Here is a 12,831-nt window from a genome sequence, read left to right on the forward strand (position 1 = left end):
GTTAGGTATTAGTATTACAGTACTTTTCTACAGGACCAATACCCGTTTCTTGCATGTCATCTCCCCAGAGAGAGAAGTCGTATGTCTACCAAGTTTGGTAGAGAGCTATGCTGGAACATACTGTCATCCGTAATGTCTATCACTTTGGACATCCTTTTCCACCCCTTCTCACCGCCGTGCCAATGGGGCTGATCTTGGACTTTAATTATACCTGGAGCGTGAATATTCACCTCAGCGACCCCAAAAGTCTATGGATTCTACATTAATACAGGTCGTTTTATATTATTTTTATACTTCACCCCGTATCCATCCCCGCCCAAAGAAGTCCTATGAGATGGAAAGCCATCTGTGTTAGTTGGCAGCTATGTCCAAGCGTACATACATAATATCGCTGCTGTAGAATCCTGGAGCTGACGTTGCCATGGTTACGGCAGTTCATTTCTTTATCAGATTCCTAGAGCAGGGGTAGTGTGGTGCCAATATCTCCGTAACGGTTAGTTTTAGGGCTCGTAGGGCTTATCGAGTTGTTCTTTGCGTCAAGGGGCTTAAAAAGAGCTTTATTTCGTCCTTGTACGACAAATTCGATATTTCCCCTATATTAGCATATTATGTTTGTATATCCCCGTCGCCTCTGCCATCCTCGAATTGTTTTGAAAATTAAATACAGCCCATGCCCCTCAGGGATAATGTCCGTTTCTATTAGTGAAATAATTTTTAGAATCGGTCCAGTAGTTCCTGAGATTAGCCATTACATACAAACTTTACCTCTTTATATATTAGTAGAGATAAATTTATACAGAAGGTAAGGAAGAAGTAAAACCTGCAGATAAAAATTAAATTTATACAGGTGTTTTAAAGACCATCTCCATTTATCGACTTTATAAGTAAATCATTTTAAAATGGACACTGGCAATACTCCCAATCTCGGTATATAATTAGACATGAATGTGCTAAAATTGTTCATGATCGTAGAAGTTAGCATTGCCCGCGTCGTGGCAGTGTAGTGTCATAGGAATACCAACATACGATGGAGTAAAATACTAGATCAAAGTTCTAAAGCAAACTTCATATCCTTTAAGGAACAGAAACTAATTTGTTACTTCATTTTTCTTGTCTTCCAAAGTGAACTGTTTATGTTTATTTACTTGACCTGTTAATGAACCAGTTACCTCAGAAAAGTAAATAATGCTACGTTAGAAGTAACTTCCAAAAAGCTGCTGTAGAGATTTCTCCATACAGCTTCCGAAGAGCCTTTTGTCTATCGAAACTTAAAACTCATTACCTGAATATACCGGAATGTAACGTGGAGAGACCATATTTCATTACAGTTCACTGCTACCATATCAATCAGCTCCTTAGATGACGTTCAAAGGGGGAGTGAATACCGTTTCAATCCTCAGGCCAGAATTAAAATTAAAAGCAAGACGCAGAATCCATATCCCCATCATGGTGAACATTTGTTTCCCAGATCTTACAGGCAGCAATTTTTGCGAAGGTCGCAAATACTAAGTATCTCTTTTCATGACCTGTTTTACACACACACACACACACACACACACACACACACACACACACACACACACACACACACACACACAGAGTGGGAGACAAGTATACAGCCCGATATCAACACAAAATTACTAATTGTCTAATGTACACAGTTCAGGTCACTGAAACAAACTGAGATGCTTCATCACAAACATCGTAAACGACACTACGTGAATAATTAGAAAAAGTTTGTAAATAATAAAGAAATACGTAATTATTCTGGATTAAAGCAGTGACCTAAGTATTCATATACCTGGTTTGTACTTCAACTGTACAGATAGTGGATACATCCCCCTCCCTATTCTCTGCCCAGCAGTTGTGAACGAGACGTCGATGAGCAGTGCACAGCACCGGTACAAGCTGATATTGTTATCCGAATGGTGAGCAAGAACAAGGAAACTACGGTTGCTGAGAGAGAGATTATGGTGCGGCTTCATAATTGAAATGGATCATATTCTGAAATCGCATATTTCGTATATACAAGCCGTGCTACAGTCTAAAGTTGGATACTGCGATTTAAAACAAACAGAACCCTTGTAAACAGCGAAAGATTGGGGCGACCATACAACCTGACGACTCGAGATAGGATTATAGTGAAAATAGTCGTGAAGAATCCGAAGATAAGTGCGACGGAAATAAAAGCCCATGTAGAAGAATATTATGGTAAACAAGTCATCAGTAGGACCATCAGAAGAATCATTCATAACGCGGAGTATAAAGCTAGTGTCTCCAGGAATAAAACCATTAGTAAGAAAAATCAGGTAGCCAAATTGCAGTTTATCAATGAGTATGTAGGAAAAGATAATGGAATTTGGGAGAGAGTTTTATTAATGACGAAAGTAAATTAAATATATTGCACAATCGACGAGTTTGGGTCTGAAGAAAGCCTAATACTGAGCCGGAAATCAAAAATATCCAGGCTACTGTTAAACTTGGAGGTGGAGCAATGGTATGGGGCTCCATGGTGTAGGAGCACTCTAGAATTATGGACAGATTTGGTTGCCTGAATGTACTGAAGGAAAATTTGCAGAAGAGTGCCGACAAAGTGGGCGTTGGGGACAATTTCTATTTCCAGCAAGATATTGATCCCAAATATACTGCGAAAATTCTCCGTCTCCGACTGCTCTACAATACACCACAAACACTGAACACTCCAGCTCAGTCCCCAGACCTCAATCCAATCGATCATTTGTGGAACAAGCTGGGGACAAGTACTAGCAAACAAAGGCTAAAGGAACTGTTGCTACAGGAATGGAATACAACTGGTTCCGAAATAACAAGGAAATTGGTATATTCCATGCCAAAACGGCTTACGCAAGTCACCCATAAAAAAGGAATGCATACGAAGTATTGAGAAACGATTTGGTGGAAGGTATTACTTCTAGAAATAACATAGTTTATTCTTGTATGAATACTTATGTTCTACGTAAATGATATTCCAATGCGCTGTACTTTTCACATTTAGTAAGGGGTCATTTTGTCTATTTCTGTATGTATAAGTCGAGATGTTAATAAACAAGTGTGCATTACTTAATTATGTTATCTTGTATAATTCATTCCGACAAAATGTTCTTTTTTCCTATATATCCATGTGTATGAGTACTGTATACATTTCCTCACCCCTCACATGTTCGTAAAGTTAGAAAGTTTGCAAATACATTGTTAACTGTATAATTTTGGCTGAGGCTCTGTATATATTTTAAAAGGATGTAGTTTTGGATTCTTTTTCATTTGCCTCGCTATCCACGTTTCTTCTTTGTGTACATATTCGTTTTGTGCTCTTCGTTATTGTCCTTAAGACTGTATTGTTTATCTATTAATTTTGGTGGACCGATTCTTCGAAATAAGTTGTATTAGAAGAGATTTCTCTGCATCAGGGAGTGATCAGCTGAACATTTGGAGGTCCCCAAATACAGGCACGAGCGAAGGAATAGAACACACATTTCTAGGCCAGTTAATCTAGTTAACACGCGGAATTTTATCTAGACTTACCATAGACAGACGTTTTCTTTATGGCTTTACAAGGATTTTGCATTATACCATTCCCTACAAATTACTTTAAAAGCCTTTCATTACTTTTATAAAATAACAAAACTGCGTGTGTTTAGTGGCAAAGTTCTGGCTCCGTGGCTTACTGGTTGGCATACTTGCCTATGGCCCGGAAAGTCCCTGACTATTCCGGCGGGGTGGGGGATTTTAATCTTCATTGGTTAATTCCTCTGGCCCTATAACTGGGTTTGTATGCAGTCAATATTAGATTTCACCTAGGCAGCATCACATCCTCTCAGACACGCAGGTCGCGAGTGACCTGCACTAGGGCTCTCCGAAAGCCATGTCATGATTGTTATTAAAGTGGCAATGTATTTAGTGAACAAAATTATATAGTAAGACCAAGCAGTTTGGCCTGCGGTTATGTTCGCATAGCTTGTATTCGGGAGTTAGTGGGATCGAACCCCACTGTCGACAGGCCTGAAAATTGTTTTCCGTGGCTTCCCATTTTCACACCAGGCAAATGCTGGGACTGTGCCTTTATTAAGGCCACTGTCGCTTTCTTCCAACTCCTAGCCCTTTTGCTATCCCATCGTATCGTTGTCGGTGCTACGTAAAGAAAATAGTAAGTATTATAGAGTAATATGTGGAACGTAGTACTAAGGTCGATAGTATGAGAAGAGATGTACAAGTTGTAATGTTTACTTTTTCATACAAGAGTCCGTCCATATCATGTGTGAAGAGGTTCACATCGGACAAAAAAGTTAGTCCCTCAATACAAAACCTGCTTTTGAAGGTAAAATCGAGCACTGACGACTGAAAATAGTTAGGATATTTTGGAAGCTACCTCCAGGATATTGTACACAATTAAGTATACATCTACTTAATTTTAGAACTTAAATTTCGCCATAATTATAAATCTCAAATTATGTGCACAAAATATTGCATTTCCTCTCTCTTCCCTAACCTCCTGGACTGGAGTTAACTTGCGATACAGTGTCCATTTCCACTGTCCTCCGTAAGCAGCACGTGGTCATTATACCACTATAACTACTGGTAATGTTCAACAGCTATTTGTGCTTGATATAGCCATGCACTCATATCATATTATATTGTATCCAAAACATAGCTCAACTCAGTTTGAAAAGTGAACCTTTAACGATATAAATAATTTCTGACGCGAAAATATACGGACACCTATAAGAACGAGTGTCAAACCTCTTATGTTCCGTCCCATGCTGTGGCGTTTTACAACAAAATGTATCTTGCCTAACGCTATAATGTACTTTTATCAAGTGTTATCTAATTAAGTTAGGGAAGTAGTAACAAGCAACATTTAAGCTAATTTAACATTTTTGAAACAGTAGAAGTATGCCCTTCAACGGGAATAGTGTAGTCAGATAAACGTCAGTGCAGTAACTAGCCAAGTAATCTCCTTCCTTTCGATCGTGCTTGTACTTACAACATTGCTTTGTCGCAGGCTTTTGAGCAATTAAGATGTATCACGTCCTAGATAGTCCGTTAAGATGACCTTTCCTTAATGCAGTGAATTCGGCAAAATACCTTTCCTTACTCAAATCTTTCCATTAAACCACCCCGAATAGTGCAGGAATGTGTTGCACTTTTAAGATTTGCCAAAACAAATCTACTGTTGCGAACTACTGTTTTACAAGTGTAGGTTTAAGGTTGGACTTAAGTCTTTATATTTTTTGAAATTCATGAGGATGTTACCGACCTGGACATTCATTTAATTTCAAAATTTTGTATCATGATCGTAACGAAGAAATTGCCGTCAGCCACTTTCACATCTCAGGTGCATAGTATATTCTCTGGATCTTTGTTGGAAGTAGAGACTTATTTCATACCAAACAACAGCTTAGTTTTTCACCTGATGCACTCAAATTGAAGGACAAAATTCTATATTTTGCACAATAAAGGTGACAGAATACTTACAAGAAGGTGTAAGGTCCAATCTCCTCCACACGCAGTTTTGTTTCATCTCCGGCCTTGAACTCTCGTACATTAGTGTAGTTAAAAAGTCTGAAGCGCATGATTGGCCTTACTGGGGATTTCCTCCAGGATTCGAAGGCTGCACTTCCGTTCTTCAAAATCAGTCTCTGTGAAATAAAAATATTCTTAATCACGTAATGTTATGCACCTATATAGTGTGGAACTTCAGTGTACAAAGCTGAAATTCAGAGAATGAAAATATAAAAAGGGTTTTCAAGGATAATAATTGTATAGAACAATCATTATGACATATAAGTTAATGGTTAAAGATTATACTTGATTCACTTCGATATATCTTAAGTCACTCTTTACTAGATTTTTGAAATAAATAGTTGTGGAAAATTATAATTATAGAATACTATAGGAACTATGGCAATGAAAGATGTAAAGCGAAGTAATATCTATATATCATGAAATGCATTAAAATAAATGTTGATTGCTGTCCTGTCTATAGACAACGGCACGCAATATCGTGCCACGTTTTTATTATCAGTCTTGTCGATAATGAAAGGTTGAAATGCAGTCCGTCAACTCTATATTTGTAAATTGTTAACATACTTGTGATAGTGAAAATTATTTACTAAGTTTACGTTTTATGATCCTTTGTACAAACTATCAGGTGAAGGGAAGCAAATTAAATTTCACAGAATCACTATCAAAAATGAGTTTTGGTAATCCTAATTGCGGAAGCACTCACGTGAAGTGTTTTTATTAGACAGACTGGGAAGTTTCCACACAGGGTTTTCGGCACCGGGATTAATACTAAACATGATTGTCCAGAGCCTGTATCCATTTCCTTTTTAAATATGCTGCTAGTGATTTTTCTGGGAAGCACTGTCCATAGATATACAGGGTGGTCGGAAACAGTGTGAACTGAGTATATGAGCGTTGCGTTGGTCATTCTGATAGATAATTTGAAAGAAATTACGTCGATATGTAGCACCATTTTCACTTAATCAGCTGCTGAATTTAGCCCGCTTCGGGGACGAATTCAAATAGGCTTTAGAAGGTGGTGTTGCTAAACCTTCAACGTGGCTTTGTCGAGCTTGAGACATTCCGAGAAATGAGAATCAAACGCTAACCCACCGTGGGTTTCAGTAATGCCACCGTAGCGTGCTTGGTATGGGACGAGCCCATCAGCAGATAGATCTTTGTTCAAGAACTTCCCCTGGAGAAGTTTATCTCTTCTATTGGCGCTAGACGGTCATAAGTAAAGCCCGGATTTTTATGCAGTAACAGGTTAGATTGCAAACTAATTTGGTTAGTAGGATATGTCGGCCACCCGCTCTTCCATAATGTAGCAAGAGTAACAAATTAGAGATTCTGATGGGCCTTACCACTAATGTTTATGCAATCCTCATAGCATCGTAGTTGTGAAAGTAGACTATACTTGCTACTCGCTTCAGTAAGTTTGCATTCTAACCTATTAATGCATAAAAATCCGGGCTCTAGTCATAAGCCATGTGGTGCTTTAGCAACACCGCCTCGCAAAGCCCATTTGAATTCGCCCGCGAAGCCATCTGATTGGCTAACTTCAGCAGCTGATAAAATGACTCGGGCGCGCGATATAGACATATTTTTTTTCAAATTATCTATCAGTATGAACATCGCTCATATACTTAACGTTGCGTCCGACCATCCTGTACATTTCTTTTTGTCAGGAGTTCGTCTCGCGATCAGACAACTGTGACAGATCATGAATGATAAAAGGGTCAGAGACGTAAGCCAATTATGGCTCAAAAAAGGACACACATTTACCTTCTGGCAAAGACGACCCAAAGAGTTCAGCAAACAAAGTAATATGGGACATATATCTATAATAACCACCAAATATGAAATAGATAAAATGTTGTGAAGTAATGATTATTCCGACTTTTAGTTACGGAAGTGGAACATAGGTTCACAGAAACACAGCTCGACAACTGTTTCCAAAATCTTAATATCAGCCAAGGGCTGCACTAGGCTTGGTTTTTCCAACAAGCCAATTACAATGCCCCTGTTTTTCACGCCCTCCAGAGTGAGTTAGCATGACTGGACAAATGCATAACTGATGGGCATGGTAGAAATGTCAAACTGCGTTGGGGTGAACATTATTTTAGAAATTATATACAGTTACTTGGAACCACAGAAGCCTTGGATGACTCAAGAAATTTTCGATCTCACTGAACAGAGGAACAAAATGAGAACCAGGGATTTTCAACAATATACAGCACCAAAAAATTTAATAACAGACAAGTGTCGCTTAGCAAAAGACAGCTGGATGAATGAAATTGGTGAGGATATCGAAAAAGATTTAAAATCAGAGAAATCTTATGAGGCATTTTAAAATATAAAATCATTTCAGAACAAGAAAATAACCAGAATTAACATGGTTAAAAGCAAAGCAGGAAAGATTCTTTTTGAAAATGGGAAGGTAAGTGATTGCTGGAAGTAATATATTGAAGTTCTATATGAAGGTCAGGAAATAGGTAACATTCAGAATTATGTAGAGGATGAGAGCCTGATTAAGGTACAAACAAAAGCTTAATATGGCTCTACACATATTGAAGGATAAAAAAGCCATAGTTGTTTATAACATTTCAGCAGAGCTCATACAGAACTGTGGAGACGACATGAAAGAGATGGTTTGACATCATTACGAACTGTTATGAAGAATGAATCATACCACCTGATTTCATGAATAGCCGGACAATAACACTCCCTAAGAAAGGAAATGCCAAGAACTGTTCAGATTACCGAACAATAGCCATTCTATCCCATGCTTCTGAATTCCTACCAGCAATACTTAAAAGGCCGAATCAGCAGAAAAATCGAGCAGAATTTAGACGACTGCCAATATGGCTTCAGAGCAGGTAAGGGTACTAGAGAAGCAATTCTAGTTTTGCGTCAAATCCTGAAGAGAAGATGGAAATTAACAGGAATACTTTTGTAGATGTCGATTTAGAGAAAGCTTTCGACAAGGTTGACTGGAAGTTATTTCAAATTCTGAGAACGTTGGGTCTTGATTGGAAGCACAGAAATGATCAATGGAACGACAAGAGAAGCAAAAATAAGGAGTGCAGAAAGTCTGTCCCTTACCGCCTTATTTAATATCTTTATAGAATTCGCTATTAGAACAGCGAAAGAAAAAACCAAAAGGGTAAATTTTAATGTTAAACTCATAGTATTCGCTTTGAAGATGGTATTGCAATGATAGCTGATTCAGAGCACAAAATGACTACGATGCTCGGTATACTAAACACTTTAGAGAAGTTCAGGCTAAAAATAAACACCAAGAAAACGAAGATGGTCGTTCAAAAGAAGACTGAATTCAAAACATTAAATTAGGCTGTGCAAAAATAGATCAGGTTAAGGAATTTTGTTATCTGAGTAGTCTTATTACCAATGATAATCAGGGGCTCGATGACCTTCGATGTTAGGTCCCTAACAACAAACATCAATGATAATCAGTGACTGACAGAAGAAAAAAATTGCTATGGCAAAACGAGTGTTTCAAAGCAGGAAAAATCTATTGTTAAATAAGCACATTGGAATTGAAACCAGGAAGAAATTTGTTAAAACTTGTTTGGAGTGTACTAACTTACGGTTGCGAAACCTGGACTTTGGGAAAACAAGCACAATCAAGACTAGAAGAAGCAGCAATGCGCTTCTGGAGAAAACTGACAGGGACGAGTTGGACAGAAAAGAACTATATCCAAATCTTGAATGACGTTAATGAGAAACGGACCTTAATTTCAAAAATAAGGTTCATAGAAGGAAACCATAATTTAATTTCATCTATTTCATAGACTTGAATTCATTCAATAGAGCAGAGTAAAGCTAAATATGGAGGACACGTCATACGACATGACACCTTTCTCCAGAATGTCTTCGAAGGCAAGATCCTAGGGAAGAAGTCGAGAGGAAGACCGCGTCTCTCATACCTTAGGAACATAATCACTCAGCTGGGTTTTGCGTCACGATGAAAAGGACTGCTGAAGACTGTGGGATGTGGCTGCAGTGACAAGGCTTAGCCGTTAGATAATGGATGGATACAGTTACTAAGAATTAAAACAGAACCATCTGCAACTGGCATCGTAAATTTAGAGACATGTTTGTTGCGTAAAAAGTGACTGGAATGTGAATAAGGCCAGTGGTCTACGCTCCGAACAACATTATTATTATTATTATTATTATTATTATTATTATTATATTATTATCATCATTATCATGAGGAGAAAAACCAGCGAAGGCAGCCACAAACCTAATCTAAACATGGGATGCTTCGCAGCTAATGTCACTTGCAAGAATGAAATAAAATACATTATGCAAACTTCTGAAGCTACAGGAACTACAATATTGTTAGGTATATCGCCCAGCGAGCACTTACCTCGTTAATGGCGTCATCATAGAAAGTGGTAGCCCACATCACCACCGAACCCAGTACACTGATTGTGAACAGCAAAAGCAGTGTAAAAAGACCTGTAAAAAGCGGAAAGAATTTAGTTACTCTACGATTTATTTATTTTTTCTTGCAATTTGCTTTACGTCGCACCGACACAGATAGGTCTTATGGCGACGATGGGATAGGATAGGTCTAGGAATGGGAAGGAAGCGGTCGTGGCCTTAAGGTAGAGACCCAGCATTTGCCTGGTGTGAAAATGGGAAACCACGGAAAACCATCTTCAAGGCTGCCGACAGTGGGGTTCGAACCCACTATCTCCCGGATACAAGCTCACAGTTGCACGCCCTTAACGGCACGGCTAACTCACTCGGTGTGGCAAAATTTGAAAACAATAATTAAAGAAGTACTGCATTACGACGCGAACATGACAGTCAACGGATGAAAATTCCAGCTTGTCACTAAGTATAGACTGTACTTCGACGACACGCTTGTAGTTTTTCCTTACTTCGTAGTACATATGCTACGGGAAATCTTGTATTATAGTTTTCTATGTTGACCCTTACACTCCTGGAGATTCCGCTAGGTCGGCGATTTAATATTTCGCAGAAGTGGGTGGACGGGTTATTAAGATGTATCTGCCAAGTTTGAATCCATTCGGAGTGTTACATTGTGATGTTCCGTTGTGAGATTGAATCAAAAACGCTTTGTAGACACGTTTTTCGTACAAATATAAAATTACTGCCTGTGTTTTAGTTGTGAAATTGAAATGAATGTCTTCCTATGAAGAGTCTTTATCAGCATAAAAGTTCTGTTCTAAAACCTTATTGGAAACAGGCATCCAAATTGTAATTCGTATATTTTATATTTTTCCATACGTTAAAATGTGCTAGCCAGGGCACTTGAATATTTAATTACATAATTTTATTCCCCCACCAAAGTTTGGAAACACTGCGCTAGTCAATAGCCTATTTGATCTACTAATCTGCCGGTATATCGGTCCTCTTACATAGCACATAGCGCGTTCATTCTTCCATTAATCTGCTTCTCAGTTTGAAAGTTAAGGAATCCTGAAATGGCATATTTAAAGTACTGATAAGAAAAAATTGAGAAACTGATATACATGGAAGAAAATTTCAGCAGATAACGAAAATTATATAATTTAATAATTACTTAAGAGGTGCATCGAAATTGGAACAAGTAAATATATCGCAAAAGCTATATTTTGGTGTGCAATACGTAAAGAAACGTTTAGTAAAATACTTTTTAGTCATACTACAGCGTGAGAGGATTTTTGTCCAGATGTACTTCCTCCTGAAACAATAACCACTAACACCATACAGTAGCTTCATTTTGGACACTACAGTATGTAAAAAAAGAAAACTGGAGTTGATCCACCAAATCTCCAAGTCTCCAAAGATGATTGATACCACTAAATGTTTAATTCACACGCTGTTGATCGTTCCACTGGTCAAATTTTGATCGCACGTCAGCCGCTGAATGTTGCCAGTAATGGCACACACATCTGAACCTTTACACTCGCAATGTTATGATCCTCCATCACAGCGTTACTATCCATTCACACCGGCAAGAGGAATGATTAAGTTTTCAGAGCTCCCGACTCAACTCCGTGGTTCCTTAAAGAAACCTGATTTGTTTAAATGAGCTAAAATTGAGGGGGTCACTGAAAGGCCAGGGCAGTGACCTTTAGCATGTGAATCACTCTTCGGCTTGGAGGCCCACTTTTGTGGGCGTTCAATTCTACCGCTATGAATAGATCTGTCCATCTTTAAAAGTAGTATACTACACATGGCAGTCATTCACCTTGTTAATTTTTGCGAGCAAGGCTATCCTTTCGAAATCTACTTCAGTGCGCATAGGAAACTACCCTCAAGGACTATCGCTGGATGGAGAAACAATTTTGACAAGGACATTGTTCACAACTTGTACAGAAGGCAGAATGTAGCGCCAAATCCTCAGTAGATTAACCTGTAACTTGTCTACCTTTTCCCCTAATCTGACCTAATCATCGAATAATCGACCACTTTTTATGCTCTTGGAGTCCGTTATGGTTTCACATTTTTTGTACTTTTCTTGGGCGTCCCACATTTGTTGTTCAAGCACGATTATAAATTTAAGCAATTGTAGGTAAACCATTCATCCACAGAATGTGTTCTTCAGTCTATAGCCGTTACATTCGGAGCAGGCTAATTCCTAGTTCCTGTCAGGCTTTTTCATTGCGCCATCTGTTACACTTGCTAAATCCGTTAATGATTTGAGGTATTCAATTATTCCTCAGTTCCCGTACAATCTAGATAGGGGACAATTGTAAATGGATGGTGGTTTCACCTTTGAGACTACTGATGTGGAGCTACTGCAGGGAAACTAACTCGTGCTGTCGGTCCATGTGAATACTACTCGCATAACATGCCTTAGCTGGCAGGATGTAGTGTTTACAGTGCGCTGTGTCTTCTGGTATGCACTAGAATAAATTTGTTACTTTCACTGACCTGTCTCTGTCATCCTTGGCTTCAACAATATGAAAGTGACCGAGGTATGAGCGATTCTAGTAATATCGTTCCTTATGCAGCCAGTACCCGATATGAATGTTGTGAAAGTATCGCTCATAGGGTCGGTTGGTGCATGCATTTAAGTGGGCTTGGCAGACATATGTAATAGCAACTTCTGGCTCAGTGAGGAAAGCAATGGGAACTACCTCACTCCTCATTTCCCTAGTATGCCTCTTCAGTGACACCTAGACTATCTATGACAGCTGTTGGTAGAGCTGTAGAGGATCAAACCAGCCTTCGGGCTGAATACCCAACATACACGCAACGGAACCTATAAAAGGGTGCACCTGGAATGTTCAAATTGGATCCTTTCTCGAATATATGAAAATTCGT

At 38.7% G+C, this 12,831-nt stretch overlaps 1 protein-coding gene across 2 annotated transcripts in view; it reads right to left on the reverse strand.

Annotated features, from left to right (window-relative positions):
* The window catches only part of LOC136856838 (lysosome membrane protein 2), a 140,202-nt gene that overhangs the window by 51,807 nt on the left and 75,564 nt on the right, over positions 1-12,831 (reverse strand). Inside the window, exons 2-3 of one of the 2 annotated variants that reach the window (XM_067135008.2) lie at positions 9,917-10,008; positions 5,491-5,654 (exon numbers count right to left, since the gene is read on the reverse strand). In XM_067135008.2, the coding sequence (XP_066991109.2) occupies positions 5,491-5,654; positions 9,917-10,008 (256 nt within the window). The remainder of the gene's footprint in view (positions 1-5,490; positions 5,655-9,916; positions 10,009-12,831) is intronic. The other variant, XM_067135009.2, reaches the window with a different exon arrangement.

This window comes from Anabrus simplex, chromosome 1 (assembly GCF_040414725.1).
Source record: "Anabrus simplex isolate iqAnaSimp1 chromosome 1, ASM4041472v1, whole genome shotgun sequence".
Taxonomy (NCBI): Eukaryota; Metazoa; Arthropoda; class Insecta; order Orthoptera; family Tettigoniidae; genus Anabrus; species Anabrus simplex.